Genomic DNA, 24,688 nt, shown 5'->3' with positions numbered 1-24,688 from the left:
TTGTTTTTGTTTCTAGTTAGTTTGGACCGTGGATTCAGTATTGATAAATTATAATCGGTCAGTGTAAAATATTAATGGGAAATTTTTATATTGTCTGTTTGAAAAGATGTTCTTGCTGACTGTAAATATGAGACCACTGAATGTTGCTGTTTGTTTTTCTTTTCTTTTTTGATATATGACACATTGTCTTGTTTTATTTAATGGCAGCTTTGCCTCTGGTCCAGGTGGCCCCGTGTGGACAGAAGGTTCGGCCCATTCAGAACCGATGTGTTGTCATTCTTCGTGAGATCCCTAGCACTATACCTCGTGAGGCAAGAGACCATCTACCAATATAGTGACTATTGTGTTCTATCACATTCACTATGTGTCATATTGACACAGCTGTTCAAATGTTTTAAATGTACATGTTATGTGACTCTTTTAAAATTACTGTTGTCCAGGAGGTGGAAGCTCTCATTGATAAGGAGAACATACCCAAGTGCCTGAGTTGTGAGTTTGTAAGAAATGATAATTGGTTCATCACCTTTGAATCAGAAGCTGATGCACAGCAGGTAAAATTCATCTGTTTACTGATCTTGCTGCTTCAAAGTAATCATCAAATATTGCTTTTAATGTTTTTGCTTTGGAAATTTAAAGAGGAATAAGGTACAACCTGCAAACAAATAGCCTGACCAGCCAGACCAACTCTTTTCCTAATTTATACAAAAACTTAGTCCTGAATCTCTTTGATTGAGATTGATTTCCAGGGGCAGGGGTTCCAGACCCATATTCATTTGAAAGGAGTGGGTCTGGCTGGCCAGGCTAGAATACTTGGTCCTGCATAGGCTTGAACCCAGAAACTTCTTGCTGTGAGGTCACACTGCTAAACATATTTTTTCAGTGTTCTGTCCTGTGACATAGTTTGACTGTGCATTAACAGCAGTCAAACTGTACCATTTGTATGATTTTAAAACAATTCTTTAGTCAAAATCAAACACTTCTGTCTTTGGATGTTTTCAGGCCTACAAGTACCTTCGTGAAGAGGTTCGGATATTTAAGGGAAAGCCACTCAAAGTGAGGATAAAGGCCAAAACCATGGCAGCTACCTCCTACACTCCAAAAAATGGCTATCGACCCGCCCAGCTGGACCATTGCGACAATCATTACAGCACCTACTTTCCTCTGACCACCTACCAGCAGCCCTGTCCTATCCACATGCCATCAGAGGTATACGATTTAACCAATAAGATGCAGGCTTCAGCAGTGTCAGAATACTCAGAATGTGCTGAGGTGAGTACTTTTATGTTTTAAATACATTTCAGTATGGGTGCTCGATTAAGGGAAAAAATCCTAATAATAGGCTGTCAAAATTAACACGTTAATGCAAACTCATTTTAACGGCACAAACTTTTTATTAACGAGCGATTAACCTAGCGCCCATTTCCTGTTTGACCCGTGGCCTAGCCCGTAGTAGGAGAAATGTAAAATGCAGCCATAGACAGTAAAGAGAGCAGCAGCCAACAGAAATGGAGAAAGAAAAAGGTCTTCTGATGGTAAATTCATTTACAAAACAATGTCTGCAGATACTTACAACACCTGCCACATCCATCCCTTGTGAAAGATTGTTTTCACTGTCAGAGCATGTTGTTCAGAAAAAGTGAGCTGCCCTGTCATCTGAAAATATAAACAGGCTTGTCTGTTTGAGCAACTGGCTCAGAGCAAAGAAAGAGAAATAATGGGAACTTGTGTTTTTTCTATGTTCTTTTTTCCATGTGATTAAAAGACATGAACAAGTTCTTTGAAAAACATATCTACTGTCTTTGAAACATGTCTGTGTTCTTTATGCTGTATGTTTAGGGTGGTTTCACTAATAATATACATACATTTGTATAAAGCATCTATGTTTGTCCATGTCCATGTTGATTAGTGTTAAAAACTCTTTATCAATTTAAGGTACATTTAGAACAGAAAGCAAAAAACGTAAAAAAATACATATTTAAATAAATAGTAGAAAAGTAATAATAATAAATAAAAATAAATAAGGTCAATTGTTTCATATTGTGCGCCCATAGCTACGGATGGCTACTGATGGCTGTGTGAGCTGTGGGTTGGGTGCCCAAACTCCAAGAGACAGAACACCCAAACGTCTCTTGTTGCATCAGGAATGCAGTGGTTTTAACCTTGCTCCAGGTTGGAAAAAATCTAACATGCACTTCTCCTTTTAAATCAACTCTCTGAAATAACTATCTTATAGCCTACTTTGTCACTCACCCTTTGTCATTCATAAGAAACAGCAGTGTGTGGCTCACTGGGGTGGATGGCAAAGGTATGAAGCATAGCTCCGTCACATGAGATGCTGCAGAAGTTTGATTCCAGCCTGAGTTCTGCTCTGGCTGGGGTCAGTTTTTAGGTTTTATTTTTAAGTCACTTCATTAATTATTTTTACAGACATCAAAACAGAAACAGTTACGTAGACTGACAAATGGCAGCAATGCACATATTGCACACATAATGGCGTAACTTATACGCTGATGTGTAAAGAGTAACGTGATGCATTACGTGTACCGTGATGCGTAACGTAAAAAAATATATATATATTTTACAGAAAATGTTGCCATTTGAGATTTATAAATATTGTTTGTCATAAACTAAAAAGATGTTGTAATTCTGTTCACCCTGGAAGGAAGCTCTTCTTTTAACTCTTCTGTGCTGAATTAAACTGCTTGATGGTGTGACAGGGTGGTAAAATGCTTTGATAGTGAATGCATCTTGCTGAATTTATAACACAAGAAGACAAAACAAGAGCATCATTGTTAAACAGAATGTGGAACAATTATTGTGGTATTTTTATTATCTTGTTGTATCACAGTTGTAGGAGGATGAAATTGTAATTAAAAATTAAATTCCATTTATCATTAAGCTCTTTGCAAGATAATGTATAACAGGACTGCACTGTTTTTTTGTGAAAACTTTCTTAACCACTTTTTTTTTTCTGCCAGTAGTGTTCATATAAGCAATGGGATTTAGATGGCATCAAGTTATTGTGTGTGTGTGTGTGTGTCTTGTCCCCAGCCTTCATCATTAATGAATGACTTCATGAATGTGTACCCAGCAGTTTCCAACTTCAAACCTCACAACCCATACAGGCCGAGGTAGCTTCTTGGTATTCTGTCTTGTGTCTCCTGTTGTTGTGTAGGGTGTCTATAGGGCGTGATCATATTTTAGCATCATATATGCAAAAGCATTAGTCTGTTGTTAATGTTGGTGTGAATATGCACCCATTAATGTAATATTTAAATAATATTTTTTCCAGGAGAGGCTCAAAGTGGTCACACTGGGAGGCCCATCAGAATAACACCTTACATTTATCAGAGCAAGCATCAAAGGAGCGCTCTTTGTCTCAGACAAGTCGAGGGAGACCACATGGTAGCAAGCACTGTCAGAGCACAAGTGGAAGGATGAAGTCCAGCAAACAAGTCATGTCACTTGCTTCTGAGCAGGGAAGGTAAAATGTCAGCTCTGCAGGTGCATCTCAGTAATTTAGAATATCATCAAAAGTTGATTTATTTCAGTAATTCAATTCAGAAAGTGACTCTAATATATTGTATAGATTCACTACACACAGGCTGATTTATTTCAAGTGTTTCTTTTTTTTTTAAAAATATTATTATAACTTACAGCCAATGAAAACCCAAAATTCACTGTCTCAGAAAATTAGAATATTGTTAAAAAAAAGTTTCAAGATTAGAGACTCATGGTGTCACACTCTAATCAGCTAATTAACTCAAAACACCTACAAAGGTTTCCTGACCCTTTAAATGGTCTCAGTGTGATTCATTAGGCCACACAATCATGGGGAAGACTGCTGACTTGACAGTTGTCCAGAAGACAATTGTTGACACTTTGCACAAGGAGGATAAGACACAAAAGGTCATTGCTAAAGAAGCTGGCTGTTCACAGAGTGCTGTATCCAAGCACATTATTGGAAAGTTGAATGGAAGGAAAAAATGGTAGAAAAAGGTGCAGAAGCAACGTGGATAACCACAGCGTTGAGAGGATTGTGAAATGAAGCCCATTCAAGAATTTGGGGGAGATTCACACGGAGAAGAGCTAAAGGCTGCTATTGGATCAACTCAGCAGTGCCACAGACTGATCGACAGACAGACAGACAGACAGACAGACCACAGACTCCATGCCACGCTGCATTACTGCAGTAATTCATGCAAAAACAGTCCTGAACATGTATTGAGTGCTCTACATGTCCATACTTTTCAGTATGCCAACATTTTTGTTAAAAATGTGTATTGTTTCTTTTATTGGTCTTAAGTAATTTTCTACTTTTCTGACATACTGAATTTGGGGTTTTCATATGCTGTAAGTTATAATTAACAGAGCCAAAATTAACAGAAATAAACACTTGAAATATATCGGTCTGTGTAATAAATCTATATAATATAATAGCTTCACTTCTGAATAAATAATGTTGTGGATGAGCATAGCTTACTTCTGTTATTCATTTTACTTCTGGTCTGTTTCATGCTCATGGATTTCATTACAAACAACCAAACCCAGACTATGAAGTCAAATGAATGACTTGGACCTGTGTCATTTTACATCTTAAGTGCAACATTCTAGTCTTGCAAGCACTTTACCAAACCTTGTGTTTATTCCTATTTTACCATAAAAAGGTCGAGAAATGACAAATTACGATTCATTAGTCATGACTAACAAGACCACATGCACAAATGGTGATTTAACTGGTAGAAAAACTGATGAAATGTGTTTTGTTATAAAACTGCTTAAAGCACCTACATTTACAAAGTGTTAGTCTACTTTTATAATCACACTGCACCATAGTTTAGTTAAAAATAGTCCAAAACAGCCAAATTGGAAAATGAGTTTGTGTGAACTACATCAAACAGATTAGGCTACACCCATAGATTAGACTCTAAAACTAATCAAGAAATTAAAAAATAGAATCACCCCCTTATACTTAACTAGTCAGTCATTGCCATAGTTGCAGCGTAGTCAGTGCTTTTCTGTGGATGTCTGCTCTTAAGGAAAGGAAACTTCTGCCAAAGGAAAAGAGGGAACCCTAGGTCCTGGGAAAAATCTGCTGGAAACAGTTACGTAAGTATTTACTGAGCGTTAGTAGTATACAGTATTGGTGTTAACATTGTTGAGGCAATATTGTATTGGCTCTGTGTGTGTTTGTGTAGAATCCACCAAGTCATTCACCTCCTCATCAACCATCTCATTCTTTCGAGCTTGAGCTGGCATGCTTTCCTCCTCTTCCTTCAGCGAGCACTGCCATAGCAACAGTACCTGAAGTTAACGGCAATGTCAAGGTAACCAAGACATGCATACTCATACACACACACTCCACAAGGTACCAGAGTCTGTTTTGAGACTGCATAAGTCAAACTAACAAACCAACATGCATATAAATACCTAGATGGATAAACTGATGAACCTTTTTTCATCACAGGTTCCAGGCACAAGCAGCAGCCCCTGTGAGTCAGTGCCAGAAATTTCACAAGACCCTCAGCCGGTCTCACAGCAGTACGTTTCACCAAGAATAACTGAATAATTATTTACTGATCTATGGCACACACCTCTTCATTTATATTTCTTTTTTTTTTTAGGGCTTTTAAGATATATCTTATGCTGTGTGGTTGTCGTGGTGACAGCCATGGTCAATGCAGTGTGCACTGATTTTGTTCTGCTTGTCTTCATAGGAGTATGAAGGAGAGTGTGGAGACAACCAGTGAAGCAAAGCCAGCTCAGCTCACACATGAATCAGACACAGTAAGACTAGTTTAGCAACACTTTCAGATGCTTTAGGTTATTATTGTTTGCCTTAATGTTTTTTTTTTTTTCTGGAAACTGCTGGATTTAGTTAAGCATGAGCTAAGCGTATGTTTCAACTTTCCCTGTCATATTGGTAATGTCTTAAACATCTCGAAATGAATCTAAAAATGAAATTGATTGGATGTGTGTAAGGAATATGATAGCTTTTAAGGCTTTGGAGTCTTTCTATGCTATGTTTGATATTTATCTGTGCTTGCATCTGTAAGTCCAAACCAAACATCTGCAAACAAAGTACAACCAATAACTATTATGTCACCAACGTATCAGCTTGTGTTATACTAATACTAATTGCAGATATATCAGTTTGCATGGGAGAGTTTAGTTTTTGGTCTTGGCCAGCTGATAAAGGAGGAGCACAAGTAATATGTGATTTCATTGTTAATATGTAGACAAAATATACTAGTTACATTATACAAAATAATTTTACATGCCCAGCTCCATGTAAAGAATCAGAATACACCTTTTTAATATACTTTTGCCAAATTTAATGGGTTTTTATTTGTCAGTTTATGACATTGGTAGACCTCTTTTTAAAAAGTTTGAGTAGCAGTGATCTAAATCAGGGGTTGAGGGCCACTGTCCTGCTTCTTTTCCAACTATCCCTGCCCTTGCAGCTTTTGATTGGCTGAACACACCTGATCCAGGTAATCAGCAGTGGGACTGGAGTTTGAGACCCCTGAGCTAAACTCTTCATGATAATTAATGATAGGGCATAATTACCCTTTTCACAGCAAATGGGTTAAAGTAAATAAATAGTTGTTTAAATGTAAACTTTTTCTCAGAAATTTGACACAGTATGGCGAGTGGTAGAGAGCATGGATTTGTACTTGAAAGTCATTTTAAGCTCAATTTCTCGAGCACTCTGCTTATTGTGATGGAGGGGAATGATGTGATAGGAAAGACTTATCCCACCTTTTGCTCATATCTGGCAGGACTCCAAGAAGCCGAGTTATGCTGAGGTCTGCCAGAGAACTTTGTCCAGTGAGCTGGCCCCACGTGCCGACCACACCCCAGAGCCAAAAAACATCCTTAACATGTCCAAACCATTCACCCAAGATGAGCTCTGTTATCAGGAGGATCAGATAGGATCAACAAACTATTCAGATCAACAAAATTTAGGTCTGGCTCTTAACTCTGAACCCACTATATAAAGATTACAGACATTTAGTGAAGTGACTCGATGGGCTGGGTTTTACGGCTGGCTGTTGTGGGTCTTTTCAGTTTTGAGTCAGAAATCTCCACAGATTCTGTAAATGCTGATCTGCCTTTTCACATTTGCTTAATTTCTTTGAGCTCATACTGCATCTGTTTATTGTGAGCCAGGTTCTATTTTGATTTGAGTCTTGTTTTTTTTTTTATCCTGGTGGCATTGGAACATCTTTTCCTGCTGTTTGTGGTGCTTTCTTGCTGCACAGGATGTTCCAGTGTTCCATCATGATTCTAAATTTGTTTTTCCTCATGCATCTGTTATTCTTTAGTCTACACAGCTGCTGTGGGCACACATGATGCTTCTTTATGTAATATTTCTAAATACCAGTGCTAGTTACCCAGGTTGTGTCCTTTTCAGATATTGAGATGTCACAGCCTGTAATGAGCCAAGGTCAGGTGTGTATTACTGGGTACTGGAGTGGTTACACATCAATATTGATTTGTTCTTGTTATTCCAGTAATTAGTAGTGAACTAGTTTCCTTGGTTAATGCTGAAGTAATGGACACTTACAGAATCCTTTATTTCTGCTTGAGTGTTTTAAAGTTTAGTTTTATTCAGTTTATTTTACATTTTTATGCATTAGCAGTGTCTTTTTGAGCTTTAATTTCACTTGTGTTGACAAATCTCAAAAACAGCAGAAGTTTTGGACATATTTCAGGTTATCCCGTAAAGGGAAGTATGCTTTTGGCTGGGAGAGTTAGTGAGTTTCCATAAGCAAGAACTGTTTATAATAATTTTGTGTTTAAAATATAGTTTTAAATGAAAAGCAGTTGTCATGAAGAAAGAGCAGGCATGATTGTGCCACCTATGTTGTTTGCACAAATTGACATAATATTGAATTAAAGTTCAGCTGAAGTTAAAAATGTTTGTTGTGTGTTTATGATGGTGCCGAGCTGGTTTATTATTATGTGAGTTAATTCCGTTGGTTTTTATTCATTTGTTTTTTTCATTTACAAGATGTTCTGTCCTGTGACTATGAACACCCGGAGTCATCAGTGTTCCTCTTTGCACAGATAAGCCATGAAACGGATAAACATCCCTTGGCTGCGGCTGTTTCTCATAACCAGCAGATGGCAGATGAGTCATGTAAAAACTGTCATTATGCCCCAGCACTTGTTTATAGTGAGGATGATTTTATTCTTGGATTATTCTGTGGATCTGACACTGAGTAATGGCAATGAAGAGGAACACATTGATATTCTCTTGTGTCACTGCAACATTAGGCTTGTGCAGTCATACTTGGAGTTTATTAAAGGCCGCTTGACCTTCAATAGGAGCCACATTATTCTGCCAAAGTTTATTTTCCACCTGCAGATATTGAATAAAAGAATGACCATATAATAAGACAGTAAAGGGCGAGAGCTGCAGTCTGTAAATACATGGACTTCACTGAGCAAACGCATAATGAAATAGGCTGGAACCACGTGGTGGTTAAATTCTTGCATAAATGTTTCTTCTCAAAATCTAGGAAACAAAGATTAGTGTCTGATAAGGCTGTTATTTGTAAACGTGACTCACAAACTGCGTTTCGTCAGTATTTCTGTTTATTTCGGCTTCGTGCACACATCCAGCAGAAAGATGGAAATGAAGTGAGCCGTAGACTCACGGAGCATGTCCTCTCTGTCTCATTGTTGTTAACGCTGAACACCTGGATGTTTCCGGGCTGCATTCATCCACAGCCTCACCGACCTAACGCGTCTCTGCATCAACAGGAGAAGAAGTTTGATCTGATTAAGTTCGTCAGTTAAAGTGTATTTTCGGCTGCTTGTGAATACGGACCCAGAGGTAATGACATGCGGCCGCTCGGTACTTTAGGTGTGGTTGGTCTCTGCGCCCCTGCCGGTGATACCCAGCGTCGCCGTCTCCCTCTGTGGAGTCACGTGACACCAGCGGCAAGAAGCTGCAAACGCCGCTGACTCGCAGCCTCATCATCACCACCATCATCATCGTCATCATCACTACCACCACCACAACCACCGCAACGGTAGCGTAGAGAGCCGATCGAGCAGCCGTGGTCTTTACCGATTCTGAAGAGCCGGGCGCCATGGCGGGGCCCCGTTAAAACCAGAACCAGATTTATCCTCTTTGTTCTCCCTCGACGCCCCATCGTCTTAACGTGCCTCCAAGCGAGGAGGGGCCGCCGAGGAGAAGCTTCTCCCTTTTCGAGCAAAGGAGAAGGCGGCAGTAGTAGCAGCAGCAGCAGCGGAGGAGGAGGCGACGGCAGCTGAACCGAGGAGGTGTTTTTGACGGTACGAGCCGAATGGCGGACCGTGAGGCGTCGCCAATACCACTGGAGATCCGAGCCCGGCTGGCGGAGCTGGAGCTGGAGCTGTCAGAGGGTAAGAGATGTATTTATATATAGCCTGTATATTTTTACAGGGGGTCTAAATAAGCGCATCCACCACCTCACTTCAGCACCACCACCCCCTTCCTTTTCTCTCGTTATTCCGTTTTCTCATCCCCACCACCATCCACGCCGGTAGCCTTCCCACTAACGGAATCTACACGTTCATTTCTGCGGCCCCCTCCTCTTCTTCCTCTCGCTCCCTTCCGCTCCTCCCCATCCAGATGTTTGTCAGGCAGGGACCGGCCTGCACAGCTCCGTGCGAGCCGGGAGAAGATGAGGGCAGAGCGTGAAGACGCTGCGGGACCGAGCGCTGCTCTTTGTCTCCGCGGCGCTGTTGTTGTTTTTTTTTTATTTTGGAAAATTAACGAGAGAGAGTCTTTGAGTCCGGACTCGATTGTTTGACCTTGAGATGTTGACTCAGTCAGTGGAGCCTACCTGTGTGTGATGGTGTGCTCGGGTTTAATAATAGCATTGCGATGCAGCGCTGCGTGACAGAGCAGCACAGAGGGCCAGTTTGGCTCTTGATACCCGTGATCTCTGTGTTTTTGGGGCCTGCAGAGCAGCTGAGGATGAGGAGGATGCTTGGGAATATTTTTTTCACCCACCCCCTTTTCCACTTTCCTTCTTCCATACAACAAACACTCATACTTCTTCTCTACAGACCATTGAACTGAACCCAGCAACCGACCCTCCTGTTATGTCAATACAATCCATCTTGGATAGGAACAGAGCTTTTCTGCCTTATATAATGGAGTGGCATATTTTATTCATACAGGCTTGGGCAGGCCTACAGTGTGAGTGAGGAAGCCTATACATGCTGCATATATGGCACTTTGTTGCCTGAAATATGTGTGAGAGGCATACAGATTTGTGCAATTGCGGCAAACTTGCAGTACAAATCAAGTATTGTATCGTGTGGAGTCAGTTCACACCTGTGACTTTATGAGGTCTGCAAAACGTGCAGTGAAGCCGGCCTCACGCTGAAAACACTGTCACAGGATCTCGAAGGCGATGTAGAATAGATGCTTTAAATTCTGGGGCAAATGCTGAATAATTTAGCATGAAAGGGGTAACATTTATACATGTAGATAATCTCTTGACTCTGCTACTGTAAAGGAAAAGCTGATACTACACAGTAAGTTCCAAAAGCCGTCAAACATCACTACATTAAACTGTCCCATTTCCTTTTGATCAGCCTCATCAATCATAAAATCACACACACACACACACACACACAGAGGTAAAACTGTGGAAAGCACAGACCTTTTGGAGCTTCCTACCCAGCCATGAGTATTTATCAGAGCAGAACTTGCTGCTGGCAGATGTTATTAATGAAGGAAACAGCGGGAGAATGTGGAAGCGTCACACCAAGGCGTCAGACAGTGTAAAATGCTTCAAACGTTCAGGTGTGTACATGTGCATTTAGAAAACTGACAGGATCATCGGTGGATCGCAGCAGGTTGAAGCCTGATAGTGTGATGCGTGTGCGTGTCACTGGTGCTCACCAAAACAGAGGGTGAGAGTGTGTCTGCGAGTGGTTTGCGTGATGATCACTTTGCAAGAGTGTATTGTGTGGCTTTGTTATTTCAAAATAAGAGTGTGGCATGGAGAAGAGAAGGCTGTGCAACTGCACATCCTCTGTTCAGAGGAGAAAAAGAACTAATGCTAACTAACTAATCAGGTTTAACTTGTTGTGAATAATTGATTATTTTGGCCATAAAAAGTCTGAAAATAGCGTCAATCAATCAGTTATGTTTCCATTCAGACTTATTTTTTATCCAACTATTTAGCCATGACCGTAGACATAACAACTGACTGTAAGGATTATAAGGATTATTGCTGTATTTGATTATAATTGGTCAATTTTCATGCTAAAGGGGATTAATCCTTATTGATTGGTTACTTTTTACGCTGACGCATAGAAACAAACAGGAAGAGCCTGTGTACAACATCAGCAGCACTGCTCCTGTTAAAATTACAGGAAATATTGCCATTGTGCAGCAGTATCATGTATATATGTAGCAACAGCATCCAGTTACTGTTGAAAAATAGGTACTGTGACAGTTTCAGAAAGTGCTTTTATTTATTTGATGAATTACTTAAGTTGAACATCAACTGAGCTCAATCAATCAAATTTCAGACATTTAAAAAACCTGTCACTGGCAGGGAAGTCAAGTATTCTAGTAGATTTGCAAAGTGTTCAGTCCACAAAGACCTCTGCTTTCAATAAACTAAGTATTAGGGACATTGAGACATCACTGTTATTGAATTGCAGAGTAATGAATCTGGGGGCAACAGTTTCCCATCACAGTGGACGGATAGTGCTGCAGGATGCAACTTTTTGCTCTTCGCCTCGATCCGGCGCTCCACCTGTTTATTAGATAAACAAGCAATCAGCTGACCTCTGGCAGATAAGCCTCTCCCCTGCTCCCTTGCTTAGTGAAGCTAAATCACATCATCTCCGGCGTGTTGCTGTGACCTCTAGGTATTAAGGCACTGCTCTCAAGCCTTTTGGAGTATTTAGCTGACACTCATGCAGAGTGACTTGCAGATTGGAACTGTTGGATATGAGTAGCAGGAAATCTGGGAGCTTTCTGATACAAAGCAGTCACATTAGCTGTGAGGCTGCCGTGCTGAGGTCGAGAAGATGTTGAAGGCGGTTTTCAAATAACTATTGAAATCTAACCCCGACAGTTTTTTTTTTTTTTTGCCAAAAATGACTTAAAGGAGGGTTTTCAGTATCGCTGTGGAATCATTCTGCTGCGTTAAATATTAAACTGCCTGATCACGAGAAACAAAGAGAAATAGATTTACAATGAATGAATGTCCACACATGCATATTAGTTTAGTTTAAAAAAACTAAATGTTTTGGTAAATGCGTCATGGAAGGGAACAGACCGACCAGTTGCAAGGATCACCCACCCTGCCCTCCTTTATAAGCATCTGCCTCTCATACGTTACATTCTCAAGTGTATTTTTTTTGGTTGCATACATAAATGCACAATTCCACAATTTGGATTAACCAACATAAGGACTAAGGGCACTAATAATGGTGCAGTTACATCCACGTGGTAAAAACTAATAAGTGTGTGTGAGAATGCCCAAAACTAGCATCAGAACAAATATCCCTCACTTTACTACTCTTAACCAGGGCCCATGAAGAAGCCATCCCTCTCATAGAATGGGATTTCTGGGGTCTGACTCTTGTAAGACTGATTAATTGTCTCCACCACCCACTGAGACACATGCTTGCAAGATAGCACCTTCCCTCTGGGAAGGGGCCTAGGATACAAAGAGCTAGTGAAGCCTCCTAAAACTCCAAATAGATGTCAAAGGCGAGAGGTGAAAAACAATAGTTTCAAGCACCTTCAGAGGCTCCATTGACACCGAAGCTAACATTACAGACACTAAAGCCCTTATTCAATTTTAACTTCACATGCTAGGCCCAGAGAGCCAGGTGCTCAGGTTGTGGATCGAAATCTCCTTGCACCTGTGATATGGTACCAACCAGCCCTTGCTGTGAAGGAGCTATACTAGTTTTGCCGTCCATAGTGCGCTAGATCAGTTCAGAGCTATCAAGACCTGAGACAGCTTCTGCAACCTCACCATGGACAGGATTTGAGTTTTGAGGTTGAGGGATAGAAGTTACCAAGGCTTTCAAACCTGTTATGTTCAAACAGGCTCTTAACAAGGTTTCCTAGGTTTCCTTGACAAAAGAGTCATGTGTTGGTGAAATTTCTTTAATCAGTTTTGTGACAGAAAAGCTCAAAATGAGGTTGAAATACTCTTGTCTTCTGGTTAGGAAAGAGAACATTCTTGGTATTATTGACCCTGAAGCCCAAGCCCGTCATGTGGTGTAACACTGCCTGAATATCTTAGGGTGTCACACACTGCCCTGAATCACACACTGCACACTCAGCATTTAAGCAAATAGGGAACGCATTCGTCCACAACTGGGAACAGAATGAACGTAGCACAACAGTGGCACAGGTGAAGAGCTTGCCATCTATCCATTGGACAGATCTTTCTGGTGAGCAGGAGAAATGGCTTGATGCGGGTGGCAGTTGCAAAAGAGTTTTTCCTCAGTACTTTTGGCCTTGAGAACTCTGTTGGTGAGTCACTGGTTTCACCAAGGTCTGAAATCTGAAGCCCTTAAAACTAATGCTGTGTTCTCTCACGACGGTGGTAGGTGGCAGTGCTGATGTGGTGTTGGCTTGTGGGGGAGAAAGAGGTCATACATCTGCTTATGCCTAAGGTCACGAGCCTGTTGTATCAAGATGATGCCTTCACCAAACAAACCCTTTGCCTGTGACAGATCAAAAAGTGGAGATCATGAGGACCTACTTATCTTAGTCCTGCAGGCTCCAATGAATCAGTCAAGTCTTTAGCTGTTACACTGGGGTTATGGCTCACATCAATATGTCAAGGTAGTTTTAACTAAAATAAAAATGTACGGGTATATTTTATCAGCTTAAAAAATAGTTTTTGTTATTTGTGACTTTGGTGAAGATCAGATCACATTTCACGACCAATCTATGTAGAAAACCAGGAAACTGTAAGCAGTTTCTTCTTGCAACTGCAATAACATCCATTGAGTCCAGCAATGCCAGTCAGTCAGTTTGAGGAGTGAATTGAATTGAAATTAAAATCAACTTCAAAAGCTATAGGTTAAATATTTGCTGTTTTTCAAATGTGATGAGTTAAAGCTTTTCTGGCTTGAATGTGTTTGTATACTGGACATTTTGACTGTTGGTTACATGAAGTAAGAGACCTGCATATGTGGTCTTTGGCTGTGATCTATTATAATTGGCATTTGCACAATTTCATTTGAAATGTGGATGAATTGGATAATTGATATAGAAAATTAACTTTAGTTCGCACTTTAATTTAGTGTCGGCTTTGGGACTTAACAGACTTTGTGGCATAATTAGCCAGTAAGTAACGAAGTTTGATATCTGCCCAATTGGGCATCAATGTAGACGGTACAGAACAAAAGCCACAAATGAAGCAAACCAGTGACAGGCCAGTGAGTGGCACATTGGTGTGTTCACAGAATAGAGCGGCTGCCAGTCATTTTTTGTGCATCCAGTTTGAAATGACGTCTGTCCCGAGCTGATGCCCGTTAAGCTTCATCGGACCACAGTGAACAGACGTAAACTGTAGGTTGGTTCTGTGGGGGTGATGTTTTATTTGAGTCCTTGTGAATAAAAGGATGGCAGATTGTAAATCAATATGACAATTTTATATCAGTAAGACAATGATAAATAAATCTGTTCATTTTAACTATCATCAGGGCCCCTAAACAACTATAAATATGCCTTCCTTCATTTCGGGTTAAAGGTGTTTAATGAATCTCTCTCAGGAGTGACAGAAAGCTTCAACCAACACCAGATGTGAACAAAATTAGACAGATGCTGATTTCTAACATTGATCACTATGTGTGTTTAGGTTCTCTTACTTTTTTTTTCAGAAAATTGCTTAAAATGGTCACCAAATACTTTTTTTTAAAACCATAAGATGAAGTTCATAACAAATAGATTTTTTGGGTGAATTTCATATGAATGGAACATTGTATTTTTTATTAGTTGAGAAAATAGATCCTAGTTATTAAGCTAAATTGGCCATTTAAAATCAAATTTAAAGAGTATTTAACTGTACAAACAGTAGGAAGGTTGTAGGTCCTCCACCCTTCACATCTCCAATATATCATCATCAATAAAGAACAGTAGAGTCTAACTGTCACAGTGTGGAGGGGCCAGATATCAAATTAGAGTAGAGACCTATCAGGAAAGTGTCTGTACAATTTAGAGCTTTAAAGATAAAAAAGTATGTGACCAAGGACATGTAAAGCTTCAAGAAGAAATGTCAGTATTATCCATCCATCCTTTATACTGCTCAAAGATCAATCAAGGGTTGGCTGATATTAGGTGAGAGGCAGGATACACTCTGAACAGATTAACAGTCTATCACAGGACTGTCGATAACTATTGACTTACATGTCTGGGACTGTGTGGGGGGGGGGCAGCGTAACCAGAAGTACAGGTAGAACATGCAAACTCCAGTGAACCCAGAACCTTCTTGCTTTTAGGTCAATATTTATTCATCCAGGAATTTCTTAACTCATCAAAACAAATTCTAAACCCACCCTGATCGTGTCACATGGACACTTTGTGACGGATCTCAAACTAGATTTTTTGGCCCACAGACTCTTACACACTTACGCTGTTTTTATGGTAACTGTTCTGGTCTGTATTTTATTAATTTAGATTGGATTAATTTAGATGAGTCCAAGTTCTTTTCTGTCAGGAATCACTGTTTGACGTTAGGAAAACACCTGTGAAGCGGTTGATAACAACCTCATGCTCAGATTTGCAAACAGTTTCTCTTCTGTCTTCTCACATTTCTTAAATGGAGGATATGCCACCTTTTCCCCACTATTAGGCAATTTGGAGTCTCTTATTTTAAACATAACAGTCTAATGAACTCTCTGGTTATTTATTGGTTTTAATGATAGTTGCTGATTAATTTTCTGTTAATTCCTGTCAGTTGATTTAGTTAACTAAATGTGGCAACTGTACCTATGACCACACAGTCTTTTCTATGAGCCTCCCAATGTGTTTAGCATGCATTCTTATTAGTAGCATCATGGCAGAAAACACTGCTTACAATCGATACTTACAAGATGTTTATCATTTCTCTTGATTATAATTTATCATCTTCTAAACACTCCAAGCTGGCAAAGGATGACACACAGCAACAGCAAAAATGTGTTTGCTAAGCACCCATGCCTGGGTCAGGCTGGGCTGGGTTGGGCAGGTTCTTATTCCTGGGTTGCTTTTCAGCCGCAGTCTGCCCTTATCAATAAATGAGCAAACACACCACACTCTCTATTCGAGTAATGAAAACAATTTGCACTGATGGTGATGTCCTTGAATTAAGAAAACATCTCCAAAACAAAGTGAACTTAAATTTGTTAATGTCAAGAAAGTCCTGAAGTTCAGAAACAGTTTTCGTCTCCACATGTTTTTGTCTCAATTTGACAGCTTAACATTTTAAATGGATCAAAGTGAGGCGCTGCAGGGAGGTGTCACTAGTGCTGAGACAGTGCATGAATTAGCTGATTTAAATTAGTTGTTTACTGAGTGAAAAATACCAAATGTGCTTGTTTCAGCTTCAGAGCACAAAGAGCAGCATGTAGGGCTGCAACATGGGAATATTCACTTTTAGAAAATTGTTAAATTTATACTATAATGTGTCTGACATAATGCCAAATGCGCATGATAATATTAGAGCTGACTGCAATATTAAGCAAAAAAACAATAAAACAACATAACTTTAACTTCAACTTTAAAATATCAAACAGCTGCAATTATTTTATCAGCTAAAAACTAACTTCAGTTTTATTTGTGTGATATATGTTATAGTGGTTGAGTATTCACTTCTCATGCATTGATTATTTTTGCATCATAATATAAAGGGATAAAAACTGTCTGAAGATAAGTATCAGTTCATATTTACCAGTTAGTATTTTTTGCACTTAGTAGAGCTAATCATTATTAATATAGTAACTAATTTATTATCATAAAATAAAGAGCAAATAAAAGAGTTTTAGTGCTTGTCTGAAAGTGTTACATGCTATGGTATATGGATAACAGGACAAATTGAAAATTTTTGTCCTGTTATGAACTTTTAATGGGGTAATGCACTTCACAATAAAATTGATATTAAATTACTTAGTCTGGCAACAGGAAAACAATCAACTATTTTAATGATTATGTAATTTTTTATCCTTGGAAAAATGAAGCTTTCCTTCTCTTCCCTGTTATCGTAAACTGAATATTTATTTTTGAAAAAATAAATAAAAGAATAATTAATAATGATAACAAACAGCTTTACTTTATAGACGTCCCAGGATGTCATGCCGTATTTCCACGGGTGTTTTCTGCTGATGTGGATGTGACATTCAGCTGCTACTGCATTTGTGAGTGTGTGTGTGTGAGTTTGAGCACTCTCATGAGTATGTCTGTGTGTGTATCTATGTGGTCCTTGACTCTGCTGTGGACATATGTTGTATAGCCAGCAAACGCTTCACAGTCCACACGAGTCCCTACATGTGAGGGTCAGAGCCCAAGGTCCCAGCACATGACGCATGTTTCAGTCTGCAGTCTGTGTGTGTGTGTTGCCTGCTGGAGGTAGATTTGGTTACCATGGTGTCTTTGTGGGTGGACTGGCTGTTTAGGGTGATGAGATAAGAAAGAGGGGTTGATGATTTAAAACAGAGCTGAGGAGAATCTACCAGGGAAATAGTGTGAGATAGACACAAAGATGCTGACGGTTTTCTTAGTATCCCGTGAGCGTAACCTGAATTTCTTTTGGATGAAACACATCACCTCAGGGTCTAGGAAACTCTAATGGGTGCTTTATGCAGTGTGTCCTTTTACAAACTACATAATTGAATGATTAATTAAAGTTTCAATCAAAATGATATCTTTTATGCCTGTGATTTACGTCTGGATTATTTAAGTTAAGATACAGTGCCTTGCAAAAGCACAAACGTAAATGTGTTTTATTGGGATTTTACCACATAGACCAACACAAAGTGGCACATAACCGTGAAGTGGAAGGAAATTGATAAATGGTTGTCAAATTTTTTTTACAAATAAATATCTGAAAAGTGTGGCGGGCATTTGTATTCAGCCCCCCCGAGTCAATACTTTGTAGAACCACCTTTCACTTTAATTATAACTTCAAGCCTTTTGGGGTGTGTCTCTACCAGCTTTGCACATCTAGAGAGTGAAATTTTTGGACAAGCTCAAGCTCAGTAAGTAACAGATTGTCCATACATCAGCAAATGGGACTTCTTATGGCTTACTTTTAACAATGGCTTTCTTCTTGCCACTCTTCCATAAAGGCCAGATTTGTGTAATGCACCACTAATAGTTGTCCTGTGGACAGAGTCTCCCATCTGAACTGTGGATCTCTGCAGCTCCTCCAGAGTTACTATGGGCCTCTTGGCTGCTTCTCTGACTAATGCTCTTCTTGTCCGGCCTGTCAGTTTAGGTGGACGGCCACGTCTTGGATGGTTTGCAGTTGTACCATATTCTTTCCATTTTCGGATGATGGATTGAACACTGCTCCGTGAGATGTTCAAAGCTTGGGATATTTTTTTATAACCTAACCCTGCTTTAAACTTCTCCACAACTTTATCCCTGACTTGTCTGGTGTGTTCCTTGGACTTCATGATGCTGGTTGTTCACTAATGTTCTCTAACAAACCTCTGAGAGCTTCACAGAACAGCTGCATTTATACTGAGATTAAATTACACACAGGTAGACTCTATTTACTAATTAGGTGACTTCTGAAGGGAAATTGGTTCCACTGGATTTTAGATAGGGGTGTCAGAGTAAAGGGGGCTGAATACAAATGCACAAAATGCACACCACACTTATCAGATATTTATTTGTAAACAATTTTGAAAACCATTTATCATTTTCCTTCCACTTCACAGTTTTGTGCCACTTTGTGTTGGTTGTAAATGACAAAATGTGGAAAATTTTAAGTGGTGTGAATATATTTGCAAGGCACTGTAACATAGTCCTGTCCATGTATTTCTAGGTGTACACATCTTGACATGACACCTGAATATGTGTACAAGTATCAACAGGATACTTTTTTCAGGTATTATTTTGAGAGATGTAATCATTTTTTTTAAAATTTAATTTAACAGGAAAAGCCATAGTTCTCAAACGATATATGTCGAATAAACAGAAGCATCTGTACAAGCACTTTGCCTGAATAAAATAGTCTAAAATGAATGCTCTAAAATGCTCTGAAATGCTCTAAAATGCTCTGAAATGCTCTGAAATGATTGTTATGTGAGGCCTGTCTGATCAAAGAATAAAACCAGCCATTTACTGCACTTTCTCCTAAAATTGAAGGCTTGATCCTGTCCTACTTATATGCAGCAGCTCCGAAGCATCTCTGAAATCTAAACCACCAATGGTAAATGTCAAGTTTTACTTTTACTTTTAGTCTTTTAGAATCCAAAGGTGAGGCTTTTTGAGTTTCGACAGATTTTGGTTTGAGTAGGAGGTGCAGGTCCGTTTGAGAAATGCAGGAAATGACTAACTGGAGCAGAAGGGAACAAGGTGGGTTGAACAAAAATCTGGTCATTCAAATGGAAAATATTTGATTACAGAATAACTTGCAGAGTGCATCAAAAATCACACATACAGCTGTGCATCGTCAGCAGTTTTTTAATACCAGTGTCAAAATGACACCTGACTTTTAGAAGAGATATCAGTTGCTCTCTTCATTAGTTTAGTTTAAGAAATAGCATTTTTTCTACAGAACCCATATTTTTATCTAACAAAAGACAGTAATCTCACAAAGCTGCAATGGCATTTTACCAGCTGTTATGTTTGGTTTAAAATATTAAAGAATAAGTAAACAAATAAGTCTGACCTGCTACTTGATGCCACCTGTTTGTACTTGACAGTTTACTATGTTTGCTGGTACAGACACATATGAGCAGTTAATAGAAAATGTTGAGGTTCAGTACCCTGCAGTAATTGCAGATTAGTAATACATAGATAGAGAGAGAGCACAAAGTTAGTGACATTCAATGGTGGAATATACATGTGAGGGGGAGGAGAGGAAGATAGGGGAAGGGAAGGGAAGGGAAGGGAAGGGAGGGTTAGGATAGGGGAGCTCAGAGCACTGATGGTCCTCGGGCAGTCTAGGCCTATAGCAGCATAACTAAGGGATGGTTCAGGGTTACCTGAAGCCAGCCCTAACTATACGCTTTGTCAAAGAGGGACGTTTTAAGTCCAGCCTTTAAAGTACAGAGAGTGTCTACCTCCTGAACCCAGACTGGGAGCTGGTTCCACAGGAGAGGAGCTTAAAGGCTCTGCCTCCCATTCTGCTTTTGGAGACTCTGGGAACCACAAGTAGACCTGCACTCTGAGAGCGAAGTGCTCTATTGGGATAATATGGTACTATGAGGTCTTTAAGGTATGAAGGAGCTTGATCATGAAGGGATTTGTATGTGAGAAGAAGGAGTTTAAATTCTATTCTGTATTTTACAGGGAGCCAATGAAGAGACGCTAATATAGGAGAAATATGATCTCTCTTGCTAGTTCCTGTCAGGACTCTGGCTGCAGCATTCTGGATTAACTGGACGCTTTTTATGGAGTTACTGAGGCATCCAGATAGTAATGAGATACAGTAATCTAGCCTTGAGGTAACAAATGCATGGACTAGTTTTGCTGCATCATTTTGAGACAGGATGTTCGTAATTTTGGCAGTGTTGTGCAAGTGAAAGAAGGCAGTTCTAGAGATTTGTTTTATGTGTGAGTTAAAGGACACAGGTTTCACATTTTACACTATTTCTGAGGTTTTTAGGCCCAAATACGAGGACTTCTGTTTTTTCTGAATTTAAAAGTAGAAAGTTACTGGTCATCCAGGCCTTTATGTCAGTTAGACACGCTTGAAGTCTGGTTAACTGGTTTATGTTATCAGGTTTCATAGATAGATACAGCTGAGTGTCATCTGCATAGCAGTGGTAATTAATAGAGTGCTTTCTAATGACATTGCCTAAAGGAAGCATGTACAAGGTGAACAGAATCGGTCCTAGCACAGAACCTTGTGGAACTCCATAACTAACTTTTGTCCTTGTGGAAGGTTCATCATAGACATGAACAAACTGGAATCTGTCCGATAAATAGGATTGGAACCATTTTAATGCTGTTCCTCTGATACCAGACTGCTCCAGTCTATGTAATAAGATGTTGTGGTCAGTAGTGTCGAATGCAGCACTAAGGTCTAGGAGGACAAGTATAGAAACAAGTCCATTATCTGAGGCTAAGAGAAGATCGTGGGTGACTTTTAACAGTGTTGTTTCTGTACTATGATGTGCTCTAAATCCTGAGTAAAAATCTTCAAATAGTTAATTCCTGTGTAAGTGGTCTGATAGCTGCTTAGCAACAGCTTTTTCAAGGATTTTAGAAATACATGGTAGGTTGGATATTGGTCTATAATTAGCCAAGACTCCTGGATCAAGACTAGGCTTTTTGAGTAAAGGTTTGATTACTGCAGTCTTAAAGGCCTCAGGTATGTAGCCTGTTACTAGAGATAAATTTACCAAGTCTATTAAAGATGAGTTAATTAATGGCAGGGTGTCTTTAAGTAGTCTAGTCAGGATGGGGTCTAAGAGACACGTTGATGATTTCGATGAAGCAACTACTGATGTGAATTCAGAGAGATCTATGGGAGAGAAGCAGTCTAAACATAACTGAGGTCCTACAGATGATTCAAGAGCTACTGTAGTAGAAGATTCATTTACTGCAGCTATAGGAAACATCTGATGAATTTTATCTCTAATAGTTCTAATTTTATTTGTGAAGAAACTCATAAATTCATCACTGCTGAGAGCTAAGGGAACACTGGGCTCAACGGAGCTGTGACTTTTTGTCAGCCTGGCTACAGTGCTGAAAAGAAACCTGGGATTGTTCTTATTTTCCTCTATTAGTGATTAGTAGTATGCAGTTCTGGCTTAACGGAGAGCTTTTTTATATGTTCATAGACATAGATAAAATTCCTCTAAATTTGTGGAACACCTCTTCCTTTCCAGCCTTCGTGATGCCTGCTTTAAGGTACGAATATGTAAATTATACCATGGGGCTAATCTCCTCTGATTCACTAACTTCTTTTTCAGAGGGGCCACAGTATCAAGAGTTTCACGCAGTGAGGCTACAGCGCTGTCAACAATATGATCAATTTGGTAGGGAGTAGGATTGAGGCAGCTGCCCTCCACTGTGTTGGCACATGGCATAGATGTAAACAAAGATGGAATCATTTTCTTAAATTTATTAACAGCGTAGTCAGATAAACATCTGCTGTAGTGGAATTTTCTTCCAAATGCTGCATGATCCATCATCTTAAATTCAAAGTAGAACTCAAGTAGAACTGGTTTTTGTGTTTTCCAGTTTGGATGTGAGAGACTAAGAGTGAGGCTCTCAAATGAGTTATAATTGTTCTGAGGATGAAAGTTTAATAATAAGTTTGAGTGGAAGATTGTAGCTACTCCTCCACCTCGACCTGTGCTTCGAGGAACATGATAATTTTTATGACTGAGGGGGGTTGATTCATTCAGACTGACATATTCATCCTGCTGTAACCAGGTTTCAGTGAGACAGTAATTTGGTGATCAGTTTTCAAATCATTTACTAACAGAGATTTAGATGAAAGAGACCTGATATTTAATAATCCACATCTGACTGTTCTGTTTTTCTGTTCAATAAGAGGAGTGGTCTTAATTTTTATTAGGTTTTTATGAATAACTCTTGTGTTAACTTCTGATTTATTTGATTTATATGTTTGAGGGGCAGACACAGTCACTATGTGGTTTGAGGGGGGCGGCAGCTCTAAGGAAACTGCAGAGAGGTCTCTGCGTCCTGGTCTGCAGTCTGGATTGTCAAACTTTATCTCACTGGTAGAAATGGAAGTTGTTCACTGTTAGCAGTAAAATAGTTAGTTGTGGTAGCTGTGTTTAAGTATAAAGTTAACATTGTAGTGGAAATTTAATGAACTTCGTTGCAGCACATCCTCTTAGATCAATCTGAAATCATGTATATCCAAATACTGCATATGGTGTGCACACTGTCCACTTAGCAGAAGCTGCAGCACTGGTGCTTCCTGTGCCTGCTGTGTAGGCGTTCGGGGACAATAGTGAGTGTAGGTGACCTGTGTTTTGGAAGTGCTTATAGTCCAAAGCCCAGTTTTTTTAAAATACCAGTGTCTGATGGCTGCACCGGAGCAAATAGATAAAGAAATTCTTTGACTTTAGTGTTTGTTACTGTTTTCTGCATGTTCATGTTGACCACAGTTACTTATAATTAATGTTGAGAGGGGCACTTTTGATTAACTTGGCAAAAGGGCAGGAGCTGAAGCCCCTAGAGCACCACATTCCCCCTTCTCCTGTCCTATGCCTGCTCTTTTATGATGATGTAAGTATGAATATGTCAACTACAGCTGCAAATGAGAAGTTTATTGCATCGATTAAACTCTCAGAAAAAAAGTGCATTTCAATAATTAATTGCTGAAGTTTATTTTTAGCAATAATAAATTAGCAGTTTTCAACTTTCTAAATATGAAGTGTTTCAGCTTTTCTCTTTGAGCTGTTGGTCAGACAAGACAAAAATAATAAATGTATAGGAAACTCTGCTGATAATGAATTATATTTTGATAATTGATAATTGAATGATTTTTAAGTACAATGCCTTGATTCAGCTTCTTATTTGTGAAGATTTGCTGCCCTTTCTTAATTTTTAGTAACTTAATTATGGACTTTGGGACTTTGTAACATACATTATTGGGAAATTGTATTGGGAATTTGTGATGGCAGTTTTTTGTGACACGAATAATTGATTGCAGCTGGCATTCAGATTCAAGTTATTTTTGAGTGGAAACAGATGGAAAAACAAAGCAGAAAGGATATTCTTCTGCTGAATAAAACTGGTCAGAAAATCAGAAAACTGAAGCATGATGCATGTACTTTAGACAGCATCAAATATTTGCGATGAAACTGCCAAAATAAGTTTTCAGAGAGTTTCTGTGGGAGCTACACTGACTACACGATCTCACAAGGTGGAAAAATATCTAATCTGCAGTTGGGTGCTATTGATTCTCTCTCAGTCATTAAAACGGCTGAGTGTAAGAGGGCAGAGAGGAGAGAGAGCAAGGAGCAGGAGGAAAGTAATTAGGCTGCCAATACCAGCTGATACGACACACACACACACACACACACACACACACACACACCACACAGATATCACACACAAACATATGCACTCACGCTTCCAGGTGTCATTAGCCCACTTCTCACATCTGACGCTTCAAATCCAAGATGGCGGCCTCAAGGCCTTCTTCAGGAGAATTGTTGCTAGGCAACTCCCTCCCTGCTCTACTGCTCTGCGAGTGGAAGATGGCGTCTCCCCATGGACCATATGTGTGTTTCTGTGTGTGTGTGTGAGAGAGAGAAGAACCAGGAATATTGTTTTTAGGGCTGCACCTATTGATCATTTTTGGAGTCTAATATTTCAGCTAATATTTCAGCGATTAGTCGAGTAATGGGATAAAATAAACTTTTGCATTTTTAAACAATAATACTATTGTGTAATGCATGACAGAAACAATAACGTTACCTTGTGCCGGCCCCGCAGGTGAGGAGCCGGTCTGGCTCATTACTGGGTGCTTTCTGTTCAGATGTTGAAGCACTGACA

General features: G+C 39.5%; 2 protein-coding genes across 2 annotated transcripts in view; both read left to right on the top strand.

Moving 5' to 3' along the window:
• Positions 1 to 3,063: 3,063 nt before the first annotated feature.
• LOC113121978 (uncharacterized) lies at positions 3,064 to 7,001 on the top strand. The gene is made up of 7 exons (XM_026292868.1): positions 3,064 to 3,131; positions 3,293 to 3,484; positions 5,040 to 5,109; positions 5,199 to 5,327; positions 5,468 to 5,541; positions 5,718 to 5,787; positions 6,783 to 7,001. The coding sequence occupies exons 1-7, from the start codon at positions 3,064 to 3,066 to the stop codon at positions 6,999 to 7,001; spliced, it is 822 nt and encodes a 273-aa protein (XP_026148653.1).
• Positions 7,002 to 8,890: 1,889 nt separating this feature from the next.
• Positions 8,891 to 24,688, top strand: part of LOC113121523 (disco-interacting protein 2 homolog C-like) — a 64,378-nt gene continuing 48,580 nt past the window's right edge. Inside the window, exon 1 of the mRNA XM_026292099.2 lies at positions 8,891 to 9,399. Coding sequence (XP_026147884.1) covers positions 9,321 to 9,399 — 79 coding nt within the window. The 5' untranslated portion in view covers positions 8,891 to 9,320. The remainder of the gene's footprint in view (positions 9,400 to 24,688) is intronic.

The sequence above is a fragment of the Mastacembelus armatus genome, chromosome 20 (genome assembly GCF_900324485.2).
Source record: "Mastacembelus armatus chromosome 20, fMasArm1.2, whole genome shotgun sequence".
Lineage (NCBI taxonomy): Eukaryota > Metazoa > Chordata > Actinopteri > Synbranchiformes > Mastacembelidae > Mastacembelus > Mastacembelus armatus.
The sequence above is the reverse complement of the archived record's forward strand: the minus strand, read 5'-3'. Positions and strand labels throughout refer to the sequence as shown.

Bases quoted from the DNA above. Each gene is read 5' to 3' on its own strand.
- LOC113121978 (XM_026292868.1), top strand. From the start codon at position 3,064: ATGAATGACTTCATGAATGTGTACCCAGCAGTTTCCAACTTCAAACCT. The intron at 5,542-5,717 runs GTACGTTTCACC...TTGTCTTCATAG, and splicing joins CCTCAGCCGGTCTCACAGCA to GAGTATGAAGGAGAGTGTGG. The intron at 5,788-6,782 runs GTAAGACTAGTT...CATATCTGGCAG, and splicing joins TCACACATGAATCAGACACA to GACTCCAAGAAGCCGAGTTA.